Source organism: Hypanus sabinus, chromosome 2 (assembly GCF_030144855.1).
Source record: "Hypanus sabinus isolate sHypSab1 chromosome 2, sHypSab1.hap1, whole genome shotgun sequence".
Classification (NCBI taxonomy): domain Eukaryota; kingdom Metazoa; phylum Chordata; class Chondrichthyes; order Myliobatiformes; family Dasyatidae; genus Hypanus; species Hypanus sabinus.
This window is the reverse complement of record NC_082707.1, coordinates 130,613,562-130,639,247: the sequence shown is the minus strand read 5'-3', so window position 1 is coordinate 130,639,247 and position 25,686 is coordinate 130,613,562. Positions and strand designations below refer to the sequence as shown.

Sequence of the window (25,686 nt, the reverse complement as noted above, 5' to 3'; positions counted from 1 at the left end):
GCTGATTAAGAGGGAATCAGATAGGGGAGGAGAGCGGCCCATGGGTGAAAGGGAAGGAGTAGGGATGAGGTGATAGGCATGTGAGGAGAAGAGAATGGGTAAGAGGTAATCCAAAATCCAGAATGCAGAATGGGGGAGGGGAGAGTAATTCCCAGAAGTTGAAGAAATCAATGTTCATGCCATCAGGTTGCAGGCTACCCAGATGGAATGTAAGGAGTCTATTATATTAACTTTTAATTGAAGTTCTTTCATTGAAACTAATGAAATGAATGTAATGACCATTATGTCACAGGTTTTACCAAAGGGCTATTAGACCCATTCCAAAAGGCTTTCCATCTTTCGGAGCAAAGCATAACACCAGTTTGTTTAACCATAATGTATGAATGGGTCCATCTCAGAGAATGACAACAGCAGCTAATCATGTTTCTTCATTTCACAGGTAACAGCTGTTCATTCTTAACACCAATTTATGAAGCAGACAAATACTCTACTGACAGCTGTCCCGTCCCAGTGACTCAGCTGCTCCTTACACTTAAAGTGAAGTTTAGTAAATGATTAACACCTTACTCCTTCAGTCCATTGTCTAAAACAGATTTTAATTTGTAACCTGGGTTTTATTCTGGCAGTGGTGGTATCCATCGGTCTCGAGAGTTTCCAGGGCGCAGGCCTGGGCAGGGTTGTATGGGAGACCGGCAGTTGCCCAAGCTGCAGGCCTTCCCCTCTCCACGCCACTGATGTTGTCCAAGGGAAGGACGCTAGGACCCAAGCAGCTTGGCACCGGTGACATCGCAGAGCAATGTGCTGTCAAGTGCCTTGCTCAAGGAAACAAACACATTGCCTCAGCAGAGGCTTGAACCATGACCTTCAGGTTACTAGTCTGATGCCTTGCCCACTAGGCCATGCGCCAACACAACTGGCAGTGCAGACTGGCTTTATCATTTTCTATCTGTTAACTAACACAAATAGGTTAATTCTTGCTTTGTGAAATGGTTGAGGCACATGTTAAATACATTATTGTCAATCCATGATTTTCATCTCACTGAAAAATATGTTAATCTCAATAAAATCAGTGCGAACAAATTGGAAGGCATTTAATAATGGAACAGATGGACTCCTCTGGAACTGATGGGTATGTGAGATAAACATGCCTATTTTTTTTGTAGATTAATCTTGATACCAAACCACCTGTCCTTACATTGACTCAACCCATTGCTCTGTAGAGCCCACTTATGGTACTTATTTGATTGATCTTTTCTGACAATATTCTGCAAATGTGATTTTTTTAAAGAGCATATTATGTGGGTGGATAACTTTTTACCTGGAACCCAGCCATTTGAATCTTTAAGGGTTTTGAGCAATTGCATATTTCATATTTCCTTACAACTTTGGCAAGTCTATAGCAGATTTGGGATAATACCACAAATTGCATAAATTACCCCCACACTAGTGAGCAATCTATTCTCTTTTACATGTCCATCAACTTGCCTCTGATTCACCTTTTACAAAGGAAAGGGCTTCCGTTCCTCCACCATTAATGCTGCCCTCAACTGCATCTCTTCTATATCATGCGCGTCTTCTCTCACCCTATCCTCCCACCACCCTACCAGGGATAGGGTTCCTCTCATCCTCGCCTACCACCCCACCAGCCTCTGTCTCCAGCACACAATCCTCCATAACTTCTGCCATCTCCCAGGGGATCCAACCACCAAGCACATCTTCCCATCACACCCCCCCCCCTCCACTTTCTGCTTTCCACAGAGATCACTCCCTTGTCCATTCATCCCTCCCTACTGATCTCCCTTCTGGCATTTACCCTTGCAAGTGGAACAAATGCTACACCTGCCCCTACACCTACTCCCTCACCATCATCCAGGGCCGCAAACAGTGAGGGGACACTTCACCTGTGAGTCTGTTGGTGTCATGTACTGTGTCTAGTGCTCCCAGTGTGGCCTCCTGTACATTGGTGAAACCCAATGTAGATTAGGAGACTGCTTTGCTGAGCACCTACGCTCCATCTGCAAGAAGAAGTGGGATCTCCCAGTGGCGACCTATTTTAATTCCATATATCGATATGTCAGTCCATAGCCTCCTCTACTGTTGTGATGAGGCCTTCACTCAGTTTGGAGGAAAAATACCTCGGGGTAGCCTCCAACCTGATGTCATGAACATAGATTTCTCAAACTTCTGGTAATGCCTTCCCCTCCACCCCTCTCCATCGTTCCCCATTTGCTTTCTCACCTCATCTCTTTGCCTGCCCTCGTCTCCCTCCGGTGCTTCTCCCCACTTTTCTTTCTTTCATGGCCTTCTGTTTTCTCCTATTAGATTCCCCTTTCCAGCTCTGAATCGCTTTCACCAATCAACTTCCCAACTCTTTACTTCACTCCTCCACCTCCCAGTTTCATCTATCACCTGGTGTTTCTCCCTCCCCTCTCCCCACCTTCTAAATCTACTCCTCACCTTTTATTCTCCAGTCCCACTGGAGGGTCTTGGCCCGAAACATCGACTGTACTGTTTTCTATAGGTGCCACCTGGCCTGCTTAGTTCCTCCAGCATTTTTTTGTGTGGCTTGGATTTCCAGCATCTCCAGGTGTTCTCTTGTTTCTGATTCTCCTGCTATTCAACTACAATATCAAATACAGGGAAGCGGTTGCACCCAAGTTACAGGAGGGTAGGTAGCTGGGTGGCTGTCAGGAGAAGGAAAGGGAATAGGCAGCGATTCCCCTCAACAACTATACTGTTCTAGATACTTTTGGTGGTGGAGGATTATCTTCCAGCAGGAAGCTGCAACAGCCAGATCTCTGGTCCTGAGCCTGCCTCTGTGGGTCAGGTGGGGCGGGGGAAGAGGGGAGCTGAAAGGGGATTCATTGGTTAGGGCAACAGACAGGAGGTTCTGTGGATGAAGATGAGATTCCTGAGTGGTCACAGCTGATTCCCAGATGACTAGGATCAGGGACATCATGAAATCGAATCCACAGCATTCATAATGGGACAGTGAGCAGCCAGTGGTTGTGGTCCATGTCAGTACCAGTGACAAGGGCAGAAAGGATGGAAAAGTTCTGCAAGGTGAGTTCAGAGAAGTAGGTGCTAAATTAAAAGACAGGATCTCCACGGCAGTGATCTCAGTATTAATCCCAGTGCCACATACTACTGAGGAACAAAATAGGAAGATAATGTAGTTTAAAAAGTGGCTAAGGAGATGGTGTAGGAGAGAAGAGCTTCATATTTTTGTGTCATTGGGCTCTCTTCCAGGGAAGGTGGGATCTGAACGAATGGGACCGGTGAACACCTGAACAGGATGGAGACCAATATTCTCATGGAAAGGTTTGCTAGCGCGGCTCTGGGAAGTTTAAACTACAGTTTCAAGGGGATAGGAAGCAGAGTGAGAGGGTAGCTAGTGGAGTGGTTATGGAGAAAGCAGATGTTAAGCCTACATACAAAGACAGAACCCAAAAGGCTGAGCTGGGTGAGACCAACGTTCTGAGTTGTGTCTATTTCCGTACAAGGAGTATTATAGGAAAGGCAGATGGGCCTAGGGCATGGATAAGCACATGCAATTATGACATTGTAGCCAATAGTGAGACTTGGTTGCAGGAGGGGCAGGATTGTCAGCTTAATGTTCGAGGGTTCTGTTGTTTTAGACATGATGAAGGAGGAGGAGTGGCATTACTTATCAGGGAAATTGTCACACAGTACTCAGACACGACAGACTGGAGCGCTGGTCTACCGAAGCTATATGGGTGGAGCTGAGGAATAAGCAGGGGATGACCTCATCAATGTGATTATATTATAGACCACCCAATAGTCAGTGGAATTTAGAGGGGCAAATTTGTAGAGAGGTGACAGGCATTTGCAAGAAAAATAAGGTTGTGATAGGAGGTGATCTTGGATCTAATGATTATAATTCCAATAGTTTCAGATAATTATGGAGGAAAAATAGGTCTGGACCTCAAGTTGAGATTCTGAATTGGAGAAAGCACAGTTTTGATGGCACCATGATTGTGTTTGGGATAGGTTGTTTTTTTAGTGAAGGAATGCTTGATAAATGAGATGCCTTCAAAAGTTAAATGTTGAGAGTATAGAACTTGTATGTTTCTGTAGAATAAAAGGCAAGACTTATAGGTTTAGGGTACCTTGGTTTTCAATGGATGTTAAGGGCCTGGTTAAGAAGAAGCAGATGCATGGCAGGTGTAGGCAGCAAGAGACAAGTGAGTAGCTTAAGGAGAATAAGAAATGAAGAGAACACTTGAGAAGGAAGTCAGGAAAGCTAAAAGAAGGCATGAGGTTGCTATAGCAGACAAGGTGAAGGAGAAGTCCAAGGACTTCCATAGGTACATTAGGCCAAAGAATAGTAAGGGACAAAATTGGCCCTCCTGAAGATCAGCATGGGTATGTATAAATGAAGTTGAAAGAGATGGGAGAGATCTTAAATGGATTTTTTTTTTGCATTTATATTTACTTGGGAGATGGACATATCCAAACCAAAACAGTAGTGAGGTCATGGACCATATCTGGCTTATAGAAGAGGAAGTGTTTGCTGTCTTGAGGCAAATTATGACAAATAAGTGCCCAAGGTCTGAGAAGATATCCCCTCAGATTATGTGAGAAGCTACTGCAAATCTTGCAGGGCCTTGGCAGAGGTATGAATAAGATCCTTAGATACAACTGATGTTGAGGAGGAGAGTTGTCCTGTTGTTCAGGATTAGCTCTAAGAAAAAATGGAAAACTGTAGGCTCGTGAGCCAGATATCAATAGTGGATTATTGAAAGGTATTCTAAGGGACAGAATATATAAGCATTTGGATAGACAGGGCCTGAATAAGGATAGTCAATATGGCTTTGTGCGTGGTAGGTTGTGTCTAACCAATCTAGAGTTTTTCAAAGAGTTTACAAGGAAAGTTGTCAAACAAAAGGCAGTGGACGTTGTCTGCGTGGATTTTAGCAAGGCTTTTGACAGTGTCCCACATGGTAGGTTGGTCAAGAAGGTTGTGTCACTTGGCATTCAGAATAAGGTCATTGATTGGATTCAACATTGACTAAGTGGGAGAAGCCAGAGAGTGATAGCAGATTGTTTGCTCTCTGAGTGGAGGTTTGTGACTAGTCGTGTGCAGTAGGAACTGGTGCTGCATCCATATTTGTTTGTCATCTGTGTTAATTATATGGATGCTAATGTGGCAAACTGGATCTGCAAATACGCAGTTGACACCAAGATTGGGGGTGTAGTGGGCAACTAGGCAAGGCTATGAAAGTCTGTAGCAGGATCTGGACCAGCTGAAAAATGAACTGAAAACTAACAGATAGAATGCTACCAGGACTTGAGAGAGGTTGAAAAGGCTAGGATTTTATTCCCTGGAACGTAAGGGAATAAGGGGAGATTTGATAGTATATACAAAATTGTGAGTAGTACAGTTAAGGTAAATGCAAGCTAGGTGAGGTTAGAACTAGAGGTTAAAGGTTAAGGGTGTAAGGTGAAATATTTAAGGGACCTGAGGTGGGGGGATCATTTTCATTCAGAGGGTGGTCAAGTGGGGAATGAGTTGCCTCTGGAAATGGTGAACATGGGTTCGATTGCAACTTTGAGGAGAAAGTAAATGGATGCGAGGGATATGGAGGGCTATGGAGCAGGTGCAGTTTATTGGAACTAGGAAAGCATGGACTGGACAGGCTAAAAGGCCTGATTCTGTGCTAGAGCACTTTGACTCTATTTTTAAAAAGCTTTTCCATTCGTAATCACTTTACTGCTATTGGATTCCTGATTATTGTGCTGCTGTCGTTCTTAATCACTGCATTGCTTTCCTGCAAGTTAACTTGCTCATAAGCTCTTCAGTTATTACACTGTGCTGCTATTACATTTATAATCATTAAGCTTCTCATAATCACTGTCCTTCTATCTCAATCTTTATCAGTGTACTGGTAACCTAGAAATAATCTACACTCTTATCCTAGACAAAATCAGTACGTTATTAATTCATTCATAATTGCCACACTGCTAACCTAGTTGTAATCACAACACTGCTATCCCATTCATAATCACAGCACGGCTAAAGCCGCTACTAACTCATTCAAAATCACTGTACCATTATCCCATTCTGGATATTTTTTTTGTTTTATTTTGTGTTGCCTTTGCAATCATGTTGTATTGTTGTCCTATTAGGATTTTTGATGGTTCAAAGTCATTTTATAAATGTGTTTCATAGTTATACTGTTTCACTAATGCTAATTTTCTATTATGCAGTTGAACAGGGTGGCAGTGCATCCAGAAAACACACAATTATTTGAAATAGCATGTATTCCAAAATATGGACAGTCTGAGGTAAATGTTTGAGAGGACAGGGGCAGTTAGTAAATTAGCAGGTTTGTACCACAGAAAAATTGGACTGTGAAGTAAAACCAAAAATTATCATAGAACAAAGGAAAAAGGAAAGCAGAAGGGATCAAATTAGGGAAAGGAGGCCATTAAAGAATAATTGAAGTGAGAGGCATGTGGTGGTATGGACCTGTTAATTTTTAAATTTATTGTTATAGCTATTTCTGGTAATTATTTTAACTGCCCTTCTTCTCTCATTCAGAAACTCACTGAACAGAAACAGACTCTTTAGCCCACTATGTCTATGCTTATTAACAAATGCTTTTTTTGTACTTCTCCCAATAGTCTGAAGTGTACCATGCTTTGATGATTCAATTGATGGTCCAGACGCTTGAATGTTGTGACAGTGCCCCTGTCCACCAGATTTTCTGCCACTTTCATATGTGGAAAATATTCTTCCTCGTACCCCCTTTAAATATCTTATTCCTCATCTTAAACCTATGCTCACCAGTTTTAGACATGTTTCTTACAATCTTACATATCTAACTACTCATAAATCCTTATACCTTTATTTGTTCTCCTATTCTTGAATGTTAATGTGATGACTCAGTATAGGTGTAAGATTTGAAAGATGTTGTTGGCATAAATGTTGCCTGATTGAGAAGTTTGTATTATTATTCATCTAAATGTTTTTTTTCTCTCACCTGCTTGATGCTAAATTATTTGAATCTCTGGGGAAATTCAGCATAAAAGTGCTTCAGCATTCAAAAATCAGCTCAGCATTAAAACTTCATGTTCATGGAAAATTATCCAGGGAGCAATGTGAAAGGCTCTAAATAAAGCATTGCTCTTGAGTCCATCTGTGAAGGAGAGAAGTGCTGATGGTGCTCTGTCTCAGTTGCTAAATACTACAGGCAGAAAACTAACATCTCTCCACCTCAGTCTGTGCTCCTACTTTTGGATCTGAGCACTAGGAAAAGATGTACTTTTGCCTGTTGGTGTGTCAGTGCGAAAGGCAGCGTAAGGCCATGGTATTAACTGGCACCACAGTTGACTGCAGTCAACAGAGTATTCTGTGCAGCCTTTGATAAATGCCAGCATTTACTTGAGTATACACGCCTTAATTCTGCACATCAAACAAGTATATGATTTATTTCCCAGCTGGCACTGTACAGCATACTTCATTTAATTATTACTCTTGTTTATTTGGAAAAAATAGCAGTGTGTGAGTTGTTTAGCTCCAATCCTTACCATATGCTTGGTTCACACATAATGATGAAAATATTTTAGCCCTTATTTTAACAATTTCCACAATGGAAAAAAAGAAATAGGGATGGGGGCACTTAAAAATAAACTTATACTTTCTGCCACCCAACCCTACCAGGAGGCAACAGGAGTGCTGGCTCCAGTTGTCTGACTTTCTCATGGAAATGCCAGTTTAACCAGCATAAGCTCAAATGAGAACTGTCTGACTGGGAAACACTCCGTATGACTGGAAAGGCTAAAGGAAGCAGATACATTTTGTAATTTTGTTCCAATTATGCTGCTGTGAGTCCTGTAGGGAAAGTCAAGACCTTTCCTGTTCTGGGCCTTTCAGTTTCAGAATCCATATTGTCTTCCTGACAACACCCTCCACATACAACTGTCTCCATAACCACTATGTTTGCCTTTTACCTTTGTTCCCTTATGACAACTTTCATGATTCACTACTCCAAAACACCAAAATAATTGAAAGAAGAACACAGAGGGTCCAGAATGCGAGTCTTAAGTTTCATTTTTACTTTAAGCAACACCTGCACATATAACATCGTGGCATTATGACATATGTCATTCACATACTTTTACATATAACTCATAATGACTTATTTAAATGAACAAGAATGCTTAATCAAACAATATTTTTATAATATTACTCAAATATTACTGATATATTAAATACATAACAGATACCTCCTGTCTTCAACAGTCCAACTTCCACACATTTGTGAGGTAAATTTTCAATTAGGCATGGATAGGAATCTTGCCTTCAACACTGAAATGAAGCCAGCTGTTACAAACTCTCCAGAAGCTACAGGTTCACCTGGGATACAAAATTCCTGCTCTTTCTCCAGTTACCAATCAGCACCTGGGTTAAAATGGGTGCATTTGAGGTTTTTTTCATGGAAAGGTTCAGCACTGTAATACACAAATTAACATGGATCAAAGTTAACTGTGCAATCTACAGAAAAATAGTCTTTTGCATTATTTGGGTTTTTATTCAAAAATTAGTTTTGGGTAATCAGTTATTTTTAAAAAAAAACTTCTGCTTATGAAATAACTAGACACTTTTACTGGAATATTCATCGAACTATAATCCATTCAAAAACCATTGAAAGTCATTTGGCATCTTGTCAATGCTGTAGTTTCAAGTAGTTGGCTCAAAACCATTAAAAGTGTGTGCAAAGCTGGTGGGATTGGACGGCAAGGAAGGTAGTGATGCAGGGTAGTTGACTGGTCACGTAAAGAAGATTGTAATGCACAGACACGAGGAAATCTGCAGATGCTGGAAATTCAAGCAATGCATACAAAATGCTGGTGGAATACAGGCCAGGCAGCATCTATGGGAAGGAGCACAGTCAACGTTTCAGGCCGAGACCCTTTGTCAGGACTAACTTGAAAGAAGAGATAAGAGATTTGAGAGGGGGAGGGGGAGAATCAAAATGATAGGAGAAGACAGGAGGGGGAGGGGTGAAGCTAAGCTGGAAATTTGATTGACAAAAGGGATACAGAGCTGGAGAAGGGAGAGGATCATGGGATGGGAGGCCTGGGGAGAAAGAAAGGGGGAGGGGATCACCAGAGGGAGATGCAGAGCAGGCAAGGAGTGATTGTGAGAGGGGCAGAGAGAGAAAAAACAGAAAAGAAAAAAGGGAGAGGGTAAGAAGGGGAGGAAGAGCATTAATGAAAGTTAAAAAAATCAATGTTCATGCCATCAGGTTGGACAGTAGAGGAGGCCATGGATAGACATATCAGAATGGGAATGGGATGTGGAACTAAAATGTGTGGCCACTGGGAGATCCTGCTTTTTCTGGCAGACTGAGCGTAGGTGTTCAGTGAAACGGTCTCCCAGTCTGCATCGGGTATCACCAGTATATAAAAGGCCACACTGGGAGCACCGGACGCAGTTTACCACACCAGCTGACTCACAGGTGAAGTGTCGCCTCACCTGGAAGGACTGTGTGGGGCCCTGAATGGCTGTGAGGGAGGGAAGTGCAAGGGCAGGTGTAGCACTTGTTCCACTTACAAGGATAAGTGCTGGGAGGGAGATTGGTGGGAAGGGAATATGTCTATCCATGGCCTCCTCTACTGTCAAGATGAAGCCACACTCAGGTCAGAGGAACAACTTATTCCGTTTGGGTAGCCTCCAACCTGATGGCATGAACATTGATTTCTCTAACTTTCATTAATGACCTTCCTCCCTTTCTTACCCTCTCCCTTTTTTCTTTTCTCTCTTTTTTCTCTCCCTGTCCCTCTCACAATCACCCCTTGCCTGCTCTGCATCTCCCTCTGGTGCTCCCTTCCCCCTTTCTTTCTCCCTAGACCTCCCGTCCCATGATCCTTTCCCTTCTGCAGCTGTGCATCCCTTTTGCCAATCAACTTTCCAGCTCTTAGCTTCATCCCTCTCTCTCATTTATCCTATCATTTCGGATCTCCCCCTCCCACTTTCAAATCTCTTACTATCTCTTCTTTCAATTAGACCTGATGAAGGGTCTTGTTCTGAAATGTCAACTGTACTTCTTCCCATAGATGCTGCCCGGCTTGCTGTGTTCGACCAGCTTTTTGTGTGTGTTGCTTGTAACACACAGCAGGGTTTTGAATGCTTCTCCTTGACTCTCTTTGGCAGTTGTTACAGGCTGGTATTGCAAGGAGCTCAAAAACAAACCAGCACTTCGGTTTCTCATCCAAGAACAGTGCACTCTTCATGTGCATCACAAAGATGAATGGACCAAGAAAAGGAAGCAGAGAAGATCCAAAATAACCATGAAACAATACAAAATGATTTAACTCTTCTTCTTAACGTGTGTGAATACAAAATGCTGGCTTGACACACACATATCACTTGATTTCTGTCATTTAGTTAATGATTGGTAGGATTACAGCAGACACAGCTTATGAGTTTTGGTCTTCAAAATCTGAGCAACAATTTTTCATTGCACAAATACCCAGGTTGCAAAGTTTATTGGTTGATGAAAAGAAGAGGTTCAAACTACTAAAAGTTACGTTTAGGGTGCAAGTCTTCCCAGGGAGAAAACTCAGGGCTTGAAGTAGGCTGCTAAAGGTGATGGAATGACTTAAAAAAAGCATATTATGGATGAAATACACCAGGATGAATAACCTTTGTGAGTCATAAGTATTTTAGATTCTAAGCACATCAATGCATGTTTGTTCTGCAAAGCCTCATCTTTCAACGTAAGCAGCTTTTTTTTTTAAGATTGGTGCTGTCATTAGATTCCCTTCAGATTCAGTAAATCTATTGTCCATGATTTCAGGTGACAGCTTATGAAAGCCCATGACAAGTTTATTTTACAGCAATGACCGCAACTGTACAGTAATCCCTACTCATGGAAGGATCAATTCAGGGAAGGTGAATTTAAGTCTTATCATGGTTATTTGAAATATTATATTTAAAATATCTGGAATGACAATTCTGAGGGAGCATTAAAGCAGTTCAGTTGTAAAAGCCTGAAACACTCGAGGTCAGGGGTTTCCAACCTGGGGTCCACGGACCCCTCAGTTAATGGTAGAGGTTCGTGGTATAAAGAAAGGTTGTTTGCAAAGGAAGCCTACCATCACTACCTGGTCTGACTTGTATATTAACAGTTACCTTCTGAATATTTATTGCCCTCTGAAGTGGCTTAGTAAGCCACATATTTGTCTCAGATTGGTAGAACTAAATAAAACCAAGTTAATTGCTTGGTTAAACAAGAAAGACGTTCATTTTCACAGGGATGACTTACTAAAGTTATAACTAATCCAAAAACAGGTACATCCAGAGCACTGACCTAGAGAATAATAAATAAAATTTAAAAATCTGCTGTAATCAATGACTATGCAATCTAGAACTCTACATGAAGTCCAGGTATGACCTATGGAAGGCTATGTTAAGAGTGTAAAAACAATTCCAATTGCTGTTAGAGATAGAATCCAATGCACAACAGATGTGTCTGGAGTTGCAGATCATTACTTCCTAAAACGCAAATGAATGGCAGTGAATCTTCACTCCCAGATGAGCACAATACTTTTTATGCACGCTTTGGAAGGGAGAATAAAATTACACCTGTGTGAATCCCTGTAGCATCTGGTGATCCTGTGATTTCTGTCTCAGAGGCTGACATCAGAACATCTTTCAAGGGGATGAACCCTCACAAGGCATCAGGCCCCAATAGTGTACCTGGTAGGGCTCTGAAAACCTTTGCCAACCAACTGATGGGAGTGTTCAAGGACATCTTCAATCTCTTACAGCTACAGTCAAAGGTTACCACCTGCTTCAAAAGGGTGAAAATTGTTCCAGTGTGCAAGAAGAGCAGGGTGAATGGCCTCACCCAGTGACACATACCTATTGTGACGGTGTATTGAGAAGTTGGTCATGGCTAGGATCAACTCCTCCTTAAGCAAGGACCTGGTCCTGCTGCAATCTACCTGTTGCCACAATAGGTTTACAGTGGATGTAATCTCACTGGCATCCCACTCAGCCTTGGTGTTGTGATGTAAAATAATTGGTTCTTTGAGTCTCAACAGTAGAGGCCTGGACACACACAGTTTTAATAATAAGGAATTTATTTACAAGGGGAAGTCAGGTCAATACAAGCAACTACAATATACTAACAAAAAAAGTTTAGGCTTAACATGTGTGGGGAAGCTTGGGTTGGCTGTGCAATACACAGAAAGCAGTGTGGGGACAGGGTACAGTTACACATACAACGAACAAGGGAAAAGCACTACGACAGCTATCCCCTTTGACCTTGGATAGCTGCGGCTCCCTTACCAGGACAAGTGATAGACCTTCCCAAGCATAAATCAAAGAAATTACCTTCAATGAGGTGGTCTGTAAGAGAGACCGAGCCAGGCACATGTTTCACCTTTTATAGCATGGGGCTGGGCGAGATAATCCAATTAAGGTGACCAATAATTTAGATGTGCACTGATTAGTTGGGAGGGACCAAATGTTGATTGGCATGTGGTGTGTCCTCCAACCAGCCAGGTGACAGTGCATCTGTCATGTGGCCGGTATCTCTGGATACACTCGGATCACCTGGACAAGACCAATACCTACACCAGGCTGCTGTTTACTGGCTACAACTCAGCATTCAACACCATCATACCCTCAGTTCTAATCAACAAGCACCAAATCATGAGCCTTTGTACCTCCCTCTGCAACTAGATCCTTAACTTTCTCACCGAGAGACCACAGTCAATGCAGATCAGAAATAATGTCTCTTCCTTGCTGACAGTCAGCACTGGCACACCTCAAGGGTGCACACCTTATCCCATTGCTGTTTTCTCTGCACCACGAATGTGTGACTAGGCGGAGATCAAACACCATCTATAAGTTTGCAGATGACACAACTATTGTTGGCAGAATTTCAGATAGTGACAAGGAGGAGTACAGGAACAAGATAGGTCGGCTGGTGGAGTGGTGTCATAATAACAACCTTGCACCCAATGTCAGTAAGAGCAAGGAATTGATTGTGGACTTAAGGAAGGAGAAGTCGATGGAACACGCACCAGTCGTCATCGTGGGATCTGCAATAGAAAGGGTGAGCATTTTCAAGTTCCTGGGTGTCAGCATCTCTTAAGCTCTATCCTGGTCCCAACATATTGTTACACTTACAAAGAAGGCATGACCACAGCTGGATTTTGAGATTTGCTACATCACCAAAGACTCTAGAAGATTTCTACAGATGTACCATAGAGAATATTCTAACTAGTTGCATATCTGTCTGGTATGGAGGGGCCACTGCATAGGATTGAAATAAGCTGCAGAAAGTTGTAAACTCTGCCAGCTCCATCATGGGCACTAGCCTCCCCAGCATTGAGGACATCTTCAAAAGGCGATGCCTCACAAAGGCAGCATCCATCATTAAGGACCCCATCAGCCATTACATACCCTTCTCATTGCTTTATCGCAAAGGAGACACACACTCAATGTTTCAGGAACAGCTTCTTCCCCTCCACCATCAGATTTCTGAATGGACAATGAATCCATGAACACTATTTTTCCTCTCTTTTTCACCACTTATTTAATTTAATATATTTATATATTATGTACTTCTACCACAAAACATCAGATTTCACAAAATATGCCGGTGATATTAAACCTGATTCTGATTTTGCCAAAAATGGAAAATCTTGATGGCCTTTATCATGATGATTCCTTGGATTCTCTTTTCACAGATTGGCCCACTGAGAGTAATTTTTTTCACCAGTTCCCATCAGATTTGATGAGACAAACCTCTGAAGTGGTTACCTTCATTTGAGTACTAAGAACACCCCAGTGTCCATTTCCTACTGTGTATATGTGAACAAAGACTCTTTATTTTCCTTCAATTAAAGGTGTGTGGTAGATATTGCAAACCTGTTTAGAGATCAAGTATTAAGAACTGAAAACCCCAATATTTTAGAATCTGAAGTACAGTAGTAGCTTTTCATTAATTTTGAAGAAGTGGAGGTGCTTTGCTGTTTTAAGGTGGATTTGTAAAATTGGTACATAACACTACCAACTCCACTGCTGAAAGCAAATGACCAAGGCGTGAATCATTGCATAGTTAGAGAGTGACCAAGTGAATGAATGTTCCAATGTTGACTTTCCCTGTTTGACGTTCAAGGACCGAGATAGTTAGCAGCTGTTGCTGACATGGCAGTAAGTGTGATATTTAAAGTCAGGAGGCAGGAATTCCGCAGCTGGTGTGACACCATCAGTCTACCACTAATTCTCGGACTGGAAGGAGTTGGAGCTATGTGGTGATCAGTCTTCTTTCTATGCAACTCTAACAATGTGTTGGGATTGTGGTGGTCCTTTAGCAGCTGGTCACTTCAGATATTGTGTATTGGCAGTTAGTTCAGTGATACTCTTATCAATGAACCACGCCTCTAAGCACTTTCTTAGAAACCTTGAACTACTTTACTCCTACACACTTTAGTTCTAGAATACATAATTATCAACCTACGATAGCTGTTTGTCATGGGAGCAGTTTTAGAACTTTACCTTTTTACATAAAGGTAAAGAATATAATTTATGACAGCTCCTTGGTGGTTTATTATTATTTTATTTCACTTCAGTATATTTATAAACATTTGGAAGGGACATTTAATGCAAAACTAGTTGCCTGACATAATTCTTTGGGTAATTATCTTTTGCAGTCAGTACTTGCGATATACCAGATATAATTACTAAGCTGCCTAGTATGTCCCACCCTATTATAAAAATTACCAATGAAATTTTGCTTCAGGAATTCAAACCATCCCACGTAGTTTGTACGGTTTCAATATCTCTTTCTCTATGCCGGCAATAGGAATGAGTTGCAATCCTCTTTTAATCCTGGAATTTCATTCATCACTACTGTTACAAGGTAGACTTTACTAGTCATTTATAAGAAGAGATATTTTTAAAATGTGTGCATTTTAAAGTTATAATAATATTTAAATCATTCCAAGTTGCATGACTATTGTAGAAATTAGAAGAATTTTAATTATTCTGCATCCTCTGATGATAATTATTTTACTACCTTTCAATTGAGTAATGCAGTATGAAGTGCATGTGTGTGTGTGTGTATGTATGTGTGTATATATATATTCATTCCATGGTACAGCTTTTTAGAATTAAAATAATTAATACTTAGAATTACTCAGTTATGATATACAGCTAATAGATGGTAACAATCAATTTGTCACTTAATATGTCAATAAAGTATAGACAGATACTTCATTAATCCCAAAGGAAATTACAGTGTCACAGTAACATTATAAGTGCACAGATATACACATATTAGAAGAGAAAGAAGAAAGAATAAATAAGATACTGCAAATTTGACACCAATAAGCAAACAAATAGAGGGCTGAGCTGCAAGGTTAAATCAGTTTATTGAACTGTCAGAAGGCATAATGAAAATTTCAGTGGCTTGTTCAAGCTGGACATAGAGTAGAGTTCTCAGCAATCAGAAGTGATCAAGGCTCAGTGCCTGTGGAGATAGGAGAACAGGGCATGGTGTAGGATAATGCAGTAAGCAGTGAGAGAGGTTGGGGGAGAGTGACAGCAATGAATAGTGTCTGTAATGGACAGATTAGCTTTGAGCAATAGAGATCATGGCCTTCCTCCTAGACTGTATGCTCTGTTTAAAAGTGGTCATCATTTCATTCCATCTAGGTAGCCTGCAACCTGATAGCATGAACAATGATTTCTCTAACTTCTGTTAATGTCCCTCCTCCCCTTCTTACCACATCCCTTATTTATTTATTTGTTTGTTTGTTTGTTTGTTATTTTTTCCCTTTTTTCTCTCTCTGTCCCTCTCACAATCACTCCTTGCCTGTTCTCCATCTCCTTCTGGTGCTCCCCTTCTCTGTTCTTTCTCCCTAGACCTCCCGTCCCATGATCCTCTCCCTTCTCCAGCTCTGTATCCCTTTTGCCAATTACCTTTCCAGCTCTTAGCTTCATCCCTCCCCTTCCTGTCTTTTCCTATCATTTTGCATCTCTTCCTCCCCCTTCCACTTTCAAATCTCTTAGTATCTCTTCTTTCAGTTCTGATGAAGGGTCTTGGCCCAAAATGTCGACTGTACTTCTTCCTATAGATGCTGCCTGGCCTGCTGCGTTCCACCAGCATCTTGTGTGTGTTGCTTGAATTTCATCCATCACTTTCTCCTCCATTTAACTGCTCTAAACTTGTGACATACACCAGCGTACTCTCTTCAGTTACCCGATGAGATAACAGTAGCTTTTGGTCCAGCAGATACTGGATCTGATTTGTTTTTTTTCATTGACCACACAGCCATTTGGTAAAGTGTCTTGGCACCAATAAGCAACTTTGATAATGGCAAAAGAAGTCCAATCTGTGTGGTCCTGCTAGCACATTCTGAGCTCAAAGCTGTAAATGGTCAGAGACCCTCCCACATCTCCTGCTCCAAGACACCAGTGTATGGAAGGTGTGGAGAGAATTGTTCTAGTGGTTTGAAACAGCAGAACTCTGTGCTCCACAGGCAGTTCCCAGGGGTGCTGATTGAAAATCAAACATCTCCTCTGCTGGACGACCATGAATGTATGAAAAAGCCCCCTTGGTCTGGTTGAAACCTGTTGGCCTTCTGGCAGTACGTGCACCTGCTTACCTTGCCGTGACCAGCAGCTGTTATTTCATGCACTTCCAAACCCCGTTGGGTGCATCCAAGAGAAATCTGACCCATGCAGTGGACCTTTGAGAGAAATCTACTTACACAAAGGAGTCTTGGAGAGCACCACATTAACAAGTAGAATGGGACACGTGGCTGGTTAGCCCATTGTTCTGTACTGAGCCATTGATTATCTGCAGTGTATATGTCAGTGCATACTGACTTGTATATCTAATCATCGTAGATGTATGGAAAGGGCTGGAGGTGAGATGCAGGAACATTCCCACACAAGTTCTTGTGCGGTACGGTTGGAAATGGGAGGATGATGCCTCAGTGCCAAAAAAATATTTGGAAAGAGTCTTGCCTTTATTTTATTTACTTATTTGCTCTAGCTTTCAGTTCTGCTTTAATTCTGCTAACTGAAGGGTTGGAAATGACACCTTCAATGCCTTGTATCCCTTTTGCCAATTTTCTTTAGCCTTGTACCCCTTTTGCCAATCAACTGCCCAGCTCTTAGCTTCATGCCTCCCCCCCCCCCCCCCCCCCGACTTCCCCTATCATTTCGGATCTCCCCTTCCCCCTCTCACTTTCAAATCTCTTACTGTCTCTTCTTTCAGTTAGTCCTGACGAAGGGTCTCGGCCCAAAACGTCGACAGTGCTTCTCCTTATAGATGCTGCCTGGCCTGCTGTGTTCCACTAGCATTTTGTGTGTGATGTTTGGATTTCCAGCATCTGCAGACTTCCTCGTGTTTGCCTTTCTTCTATTGTGTTCACAAACAATGCAGTGCGAATGAACCATAACTTGCTTTCAGTGGATATTTTAAACAATGTACTCACCAATTATACCTTCAAAGGAAACAAATTAACTGTCCCATCATATACTGCAAAGGTAGGCTATTGTAGGAGAACTTTAATGATTAACTTTGAAATCAAGAAATTAAAATTCATCCTTGATTAGAATATAAAAAGTATTGTCTAAGTTACAGTTTACAGTCTATGTTGCCAACTTTGATTTGTTTAGTTGACTACTTGTATCTTCCCTCCTTTTTCCTTAATCTAATTCAATCAACATTATTCTCTTTATAAAGAGGATGCAGCCTGGCTTTGCAGCTTTCAAAATTCACCAATGTTAATTCAACAAATTACATTTCTATTACTAGGAATGTTGCTCCTGCACTCCCAAATAATCTAGGAAAACATTACAGTTCACCTTTGCCTCAGTGTGGCAGTGAAAATTGGATAAAGAAATGAAAGAAATACTCATGTTTCAAGATGCCACTGAGAAGATAGTTGTACACTGGATCATTATTTGCCCAGTGGAGCTCTGAATTGGTGTTGTATAGATTCCTACAAAGATCCAATTTCTCCCAGTGCTGCAAGATATGATTAACTTGTAGGTTTGAGCACTGTGCTTTGTAACTGCCCTCTGAACACTGAGCAGCAAAATGTAAAAGTTGGCCTGAGCACCTGATAACAGTTTTACTGTCAATTGATGATGTTTTCAGTCAAGCTCCTTATAAAGTGACAAGAATGGATTCAGTGAATCATCTCCTGGAATAAGTGCTGAGTCATAATTAATTTAAGAAATTGGCAACACTAAGCAAAGTTTAAATGTTGTATTTTTGACTAGCAATATCATTTTACTTCAGAGTTCTTTCCTAAATTTCTTTCTGGTAATTCCTCCAGATGAACTTACTGCAGTTGGGAAGAGTAGATGACTTTCCAAGGTGTCACCAAAAGTATTCCACTATAGAGTTGAATGAGTAGGTCTGCATCACAGCCTTTCATTTCCGTCAAAATGAGAATGAAACTTGATTACCTTACACTAATCTGGCAACTTTGACATCAAACTTTTCAGTAGTAGAAACTCAACTTTGAGCCAATAAGCGCAGAAGTAAATGATTATGTTCTAGTCACCTCAGTGTTTCCTATTTTATTTTACAGTACTGAAGTTAAAATTGTTGTGCTGTGATTAGTTCTATTCTGAAACAGAACTTGAGTTATTTAATAAAATGCTGCTGCTGCCCCCTTCTTGAAGACATTTTCAGCACTGGAAGTACATCAACTGGCACTGTGTCTAAATGTAGTGGTCAGGTGACAGTCACATGCGGCCAGTACAGCAAAACCAGTGAGCTCACGTGACCAGCGCAGCTGGTGTTTTACAAGCAGTCAGAATACATGTGTGCCATGAGTTTATTTTGATGCACAAATGCAGATGAGCAAGTCACCCTAGCAACTACAATATATTGTTCCGCAGCTGTGAATCAATTAATCTTGATCAAGTCTTGAGCTTCAAACAAATCCTCTGAAAATAAATTTTGAGACTAATTATTTTATAAAACTTTGACAAACATAGCAATGAGGAGAGCTTCTGTTTACTTGCTTGAATATACTTGACAATTAATAGCTTGTATGTACCAGTTTATCTGTGATATCTCTGTTGAACATTGCTGATTCGATAGCTAGACACTAATTTACAGTACATATGATCATGCAAGACCTCCATCTACTGGACAGAGTGTGTTGTGAAATATCCAGAGATGCTTGCACCATTCTTGGTGCATTATTATCACAACAGCTGAACGTCTCCAGTCAAAAGAAATGTACCATCTTTGGCCAAAGCTACCCAAAGTAGTAGGGATCAAAATGTAGCCCATAACCTGCTGCTAGATTTCTTTTCTCAAGGAACCCTTCACATGTGTTACAGTGGATTCTTTTTTTCCTTACAGATAGGCCTTATGAGAAAGAGAGGAAAACGACAGCAAAAGCAACACAATGACATCGGCCACAGATTTTGATAATGTAGAGATTCAACAGCAGTATAGCCACGTCAATGCTCGGTGGGAACTCTCTGATGAAGGTGAACTCGATAATGACAACAGCTCGGCGAGATTGTTTGAACGTTCCAGGATCAAAGCTCTTGCGGGTAAGGTGTCTGAACTCCAGTTTCTTTTCTGAGAATTTGTTTGGATATTGCTCATGTTCTCAGCTATTTTGGTTCATGTTCCATATCTTTTAATTATTTGATGAATATCCTTCATCTACAGGGAGGTAATTTCTTTCAGGAAATGAGTAGTAGTTAATAGGAAAAGAAAATCCCTCCTGAGAGAAAAATAAAAAAGATTTACATATATTATACTTCAGCATTCATACTTAAAATTGCTTTGAATGATTAGTTTTCTGCATGATTAGTAGTAATTCAAATACTGCAAGAAGTTTTGCAAGCTCCTGTCATCATTGACAAAGGCAATTTTTAAGTGACATGCAAAAGGTAAGTTTTTTTTTATTATGCTTTTGTTCTGCCTGTATATTTGAGACTGAAAGTATCTGGACTATTCACTTCACCCAGATCAACAAAGTTATGATGCCTACCATGTATTGTGTCTATTCCATTAATATCTGCTTTTGATTCTTCCTGGGATCATGCGTATTGGTGTCATTAAAATAGACTGTGGCACAGAACTCCAGTCTGTGAGTTAATTTGCATGCTATTCACCTGCATCAGCTATCCCACCTACATCCAGTCTGACTCTCACCCATCACTTGCACATAGACATTTCAGTCAAAAGCAATTGGAAGCAGCTTTCCTAGTGCAGAACAATGACTCTACAGGAGTCTGTAGAGTACAGCAAGCAAAATTTTATTTGAGTATAAGCACAAGATAAGAACCTCTGGGTGAGCAAAATCAATATATTTGGGAGATCCTGGGATAAGTGAGATTTTTTTGCATGTTTGAACTCATGACTTGTCTTCGTCCCACAACATTTCCCACAGTACCTTCAGAGCCATCATGAATATTTGTAGCTTTGCAGTTGTTCCAGCATATGTATGTCAAGTAACATGGTGATTACTAATGAAATTAGACATTATTGATCTATAAGGCTGAATTATGCCAGCCTAACCACGTTGCCTTTGATGAAGCAGCTGGACAAATATCATCACAACCCTAACCTCCTGCGCCAATCCATCAGGATTCTGACCCTCGTACCCTGATCCAAAGTCTTCATGCTCTTCTCAATAATTTTACTAGTCTCACCTTGCCTTTTAACCTTCACTTCCTTACCTTGCCCTACAAAAAACATCAAAATCACCCAAACCACCACTCTCCACCGACCCCAAATCTAACCCGTGAACCCTTTCAGGCAAATAATGAACTAGTTGTGAGATGCATTTGTTTTCTGAAGTGGTGTGGGGTTTGCTTCAGCGAGGCCATTCACCACCTTAGGCTGTGTACGTGACAGAACAAAAAAAAAGTCTTTGTTGCCGTACAATCACTCAAAACCACTTTTTTCAGGTTGCAGGAAATTTGAAAGTTATAAGGCTTCTTGTACGATGCCATGCTGCACAAAGCAAATGAAAGTGATAAATTTCACTGTTGCTGATCTAGTGTTTATTCTTGCTGTTGCACTTAGGAGTAAAGGTCATCACTTCCATCATTTCTCAAATAGACCTACATCACCTGTAGGAAGTTATGTTTGAAGCAGTGTTTTTCATTGACCCCACCAATATTTTTATATATCACCCAGTTAATTATCCTTACCAGCAGAACCCTCTACAACAGGTGCTATAGTACCTGCCATGCGCCTGGCCCTGACGCACCAGAAAACAAAGCATACTTCAATAACACTCTCTGGATTCCATTTCAACATTCAACACGATTGTCCCACAGACCTTGGTGAACAAACTCCTGCTCCTCAATCTAAATATACCACTATGGACTTTTTAACCAGCAGACCTCCGATGGTCAGGGTGCACAACCGCTCCTCCCTCTCCATCATCCCCAGTGCTATGTGATGACCCCATTGCTCTCGCCCGACTACATGCTCAAACACCAGAGCAATCACATCATCGAGTTTGCCAACGGCATGTCAGTGATGAGAAGGCCTGCAGAGAGGAAATGGAAGAGCTCAAGGCCTGGTGCCAGGCAAGTAACCTCTTCCTCAATATCAACAGGGCAAAGAAGATTGTTCTTGATTTCAAGAACACTCACTCGAGTCGCATGCCTCTTTACATCCGTGGCAGATTCAAACTCCTGGGGGTGCACACCTTGTACAACCTCTCCTGGTCCCAGGACACATCCCATACAATCAAGAAAGCTCACCAACACCTCTGTTTTCTGAGGATGCTGAGGAGAGCCAGACTTTGCACATTAATACTCCCCACCACCGACACATGCACAGTAGAAAGCATTCCAACAAGCTGCATCACTGCACGGTATGGAAGCTGCACTGTGACGGAAGAAAGGCTCGGCAACAGGTAGTCAAAACTGCCAATGCATCACTGGCACCAGCCTACCCAGCATCAAGGACATATCTGCCGAAAGGTACCAGAAAAGAGCTGGTAACATCATGAAGGATCCCACACACCCTGCTCATGGACTGTTTGTTCCACTCCCATCAGGGAGGATGCTATCTAGCATCCACACCAAGACCACCAGACTCATAAACAGTTGCTTTCCCCAAGGAGTAAGGCTGATCAGCACTTTCACCCACCAGCACTAATTTATCATTTCCTGTTGGAGTCACCTTACGTGTAGAAGCTCCTGTGCTTAGCATTACTTAATGTACATATAATCAATCTATCATGAGCTATCTTACATATTTATATTTTTTGTGTTTTTTAAATTATTGTGTTCTTTATTTTATTGTAGTTTTTATTATGCTGCATTGGATCCAGAGTAACAATTATTTTGTTTGCCTACTTGCATACTGGAAATTAGGTTAAGCAATATTGGATCTTCAATATGTTCTCATGTATTACATTTCAAACTGGTTAGCTGAACAGTCTGAACCTTGAAGTTTCCCAGTTCAGTGTTATATGGCGTGTTGTGTCCAATTGTCACTTGATGAAAGATTTAACCCTGCAAACAATCAGGTGTTAAGTGTGGAAATTACTGGTGTGCGTTCTTGCAACACTTTCATTGGTCAGTTTAAGGTCAGTTTAACACTGACCTGCTAAGCTTATCCTACCTGGCCTAGTTCTCCCCATGTATCAGCCCACATGACCTCCACCACTAAACAATGACTACAGGTTTATCTCTAGGCATTGGAAATACATTCAAGTGACCTTCAGACTGTTTAATCTCTGTTCTGGTTCAGTTTGATTATTTTAATTACTGTTGATTCAGTATTGTTGAACCAGAAGGCATTAAAAAAATCAAACTGAAACTCATCTCCTGCTACTTTTTGATTCAGTAAAAACCAATAAATACTTCCCCCTTCAAATAAATACTGTTTCCTTGAATCAGAAATTAATTTGCTATCATTAAAATATGTTCATATTCAAAGATCCCACTTATGGCTATACCTTTGTTTCTGAAGCAGTAATTTACACTTGATGTTAAGTAGACCATTTTCTACAAATGATATTACATCTTATTCTTGAATAGAGAGGTGAATTAGGACTTATGTTAAACAGATAACCTTAGCCAAATAAATGGGATGAAAGCCTTTTGCTTCAATGAGCGCAGTATAAATAAATTAATACAATCTTCAGTCAGTTTTTATCAGAAATGGGACAGCAATAAAAATTATCCCCAATTTAATGGGTGTTTTTTCTGGGAGAGATTGAGTGAAAATGTGGATGGGGAAAAGAGGAAAAAACTACAAAGTACAATGAAAGTTCCTTTTCTGATTTTATATTTCAGACATGGTACAGTAGTAGATTAAAGGATTCCTTGAATGGGAAGAATTCCTTTTGCCTGCACTAACCTCACATCAAACAGAAACGTATAACAACAAATAAGATTAATTAAGTCTGAGGCATTTGCTGCCCAACTTGACATTGTTAATGGGGGATTAATGACATAGACTAAATGTCTAATGAAATGACCAAATGTAATCCATTTGAAAGGAGACAATGCTACAGAAATAAATGGGAAACTACTGTTATTGTGAATGCAATCATGTTACTTTCTAGTGCTTCAATATCTTACATGCTATTTGTGGACATTTGTAATTTTAATGCTGGCTGCCCAATTGATTAGGCTCTGGCTAATGAATACTCAATGTACTGCATTTAAAGTCATAGACCTTAAAATTAGAATATAGAGCAAATGGAATTCATTGTTCATTATTGAGAAGAACTCTGAAGTTGTTGAATGATTTTGAAACTATGGGATGGTGAGATGGCCATTTTATAGTGAATGGATATTCGTAATTTCTTTTGTAATGAATGCAAGCCTTTTTCTGCAGCCTTAAGCTTGCATGATTTATTGAAAGTGTACTAACAGAAAGGAGAATCCAAAGCTTGATAATTATCCAAAGGGGGTTTGGATTTCTAGAATTTGGATGTCCAGAAACAGATCATGTGGAAACTATGATTTGCATATATAGAAAGGTTGAAAGTTTCAGTATACAAAATTAATTAGAGTGGCATTCTTTTGGTTATGGATCAATTTAACTGAGTTTTTTTTTTATTTTGGGAAGTAAAGGAGACAATTCTTCAGTAAGATTTGTTGTATTTGGAGAGATCCAGAATAGTAGCTGTTACTTGCTCTAGATATGAAAAGTACTGATCTTGGTCAGAAAGGTATTTTGCAGGAATGATAAGGTTGCATTCGCACCAGTTCTCCAAGTCTAAAATATCAATGAACAGTTAAAATAAAACAAAAAAGACACCTAGGGAACCCAAAGGAAGATCAATAGTGAAAAGTTTCCAAAAGAATATATACAATGTTATAATCAACACATAACAGGAAAAACATCAATTTTGGCTCAGTGTGAGTACAAAAGATCTTCAAATACTGTTCATAAGAAATCCCTTGTTAATTTGAGAAATTAGGCCCATGAAAGGTATGTTGCTATATAAACTGAAGATAGTGTCACTAAGGCTCATCTTAATGGTTTTACATGAAGATTCACTCACCAAGCACATACACCTGACACATTCAGGCACATTGACCACATTTCTCATTCGTAACTGGAAAGAAAATGATGGACAGCTTGACCATAACTTATTGATGTGTGTGACCAGTGGCAAAGCTCCCTCCTGGGAGCAAATATTGCAAAAAATTGTTGTGTAGTGTGGCTCCGGAATCCCAACAAATGAACTCGGGCCATTAATACATATTGATTTTAGTTGATGTCATATTACCACGATGCTGAAATGTTATACTGTTCAATGCATCTTGTTTTGGCTGCAGCAACAGTAACTTTAACTGTTTCTGTTCTCATGCTGGGAATCCAAATCGCTCAGTTTGTGTGTTCAATGAGCAGTGATGCAAAACTACTGCTAATGTTACAAAAGCAGGAGCTAACTTTGTCACCAATGTTGTACTTTACACAGAATGTTGGTAGAATAATGTCATTTTAAATCGTATTATCCAAGTTTCAGTAAAACCTAGTATGAGGAAAAAGCACATATTGTAGCGGTGTGCTACACGCAGCGCTAAAATTACGACACGGTCGGTAACTGCAGTCGAAGGAAAAAAACTTTATTCGAAAACTTCAGCCTCACTTTTAAGCCTCTGTCAACCGGCCCCCCCATGGCGCAGAGGCTCCAAAGCTCTGTGCTCGCAAACTCCCGTAGGCTATCTAATTGTGAGTCGGTTCGGATACGCTAGGAAATGGGTCGCCACAATATCATATTTAAATATAAAAACACCTAGTTCTGTGGGAGTGAACAGGAGAACTAATCAGAGGCATCCATTTTATGTTATGTTAACTTTGCGGCAGTGATTTTGCTATGAAGTGATTTCATCTATTGAATCATATCGCAAAGGCATGGAGTCTTCAGCCAGTCATCAAGTATTCATCTATTCCTGGTCTTCAACACATCATAGCTTTAGCTCTGGCAATTCAAGTGCTTGTTGTGTGAGCCCCTGCCTCCACCACCCTCTCAGGCAATAGATTCAAACCTCCAACCATTCTCTAGGTTCATCTCCCCTCTGAACCTCCATACTTAAAACTTATACATTACAGATACAGCACATTTGCTAAGGGGAACAGCTGACTGCTGTCCATCCGATCTATGACCATCAACTTTTGTATATCTCTCTTAAGCTCACTCTCGGCCTTCCCAACTCCAAGG

General features: G+C 40.7%; 1 protein-coding gene across 5 annotated transcripts in view; it reads left to right on the top strand.

Moving 5' to 3' along the window:
- The window catches only part of LOC132383862 (spectrin beta chain, non-erythrocytic 1-like), a 319,162-nt gene that overhangs the window by 90,252 nt on the left and 203,224 nt on the right, over positions 1–25,686 (top strand). For all 5 annotated transcript variants that reach the window (XM_059955064.1, XM_059955073.1, XM_059955068.1 and 2 more), the window contains exon 2: positions 19,386–19,582. In XM_059955064.1, the coding sequence (XP_059811047.1) occupies positions 19,432–19,582 (151 nt within the window). In that variant the 5' untranslated portion in view covers positions 19,386–19,431. The remainder of the gene's footprint in view (positions 1–19,385; positions 19,583–25,686) is intronic.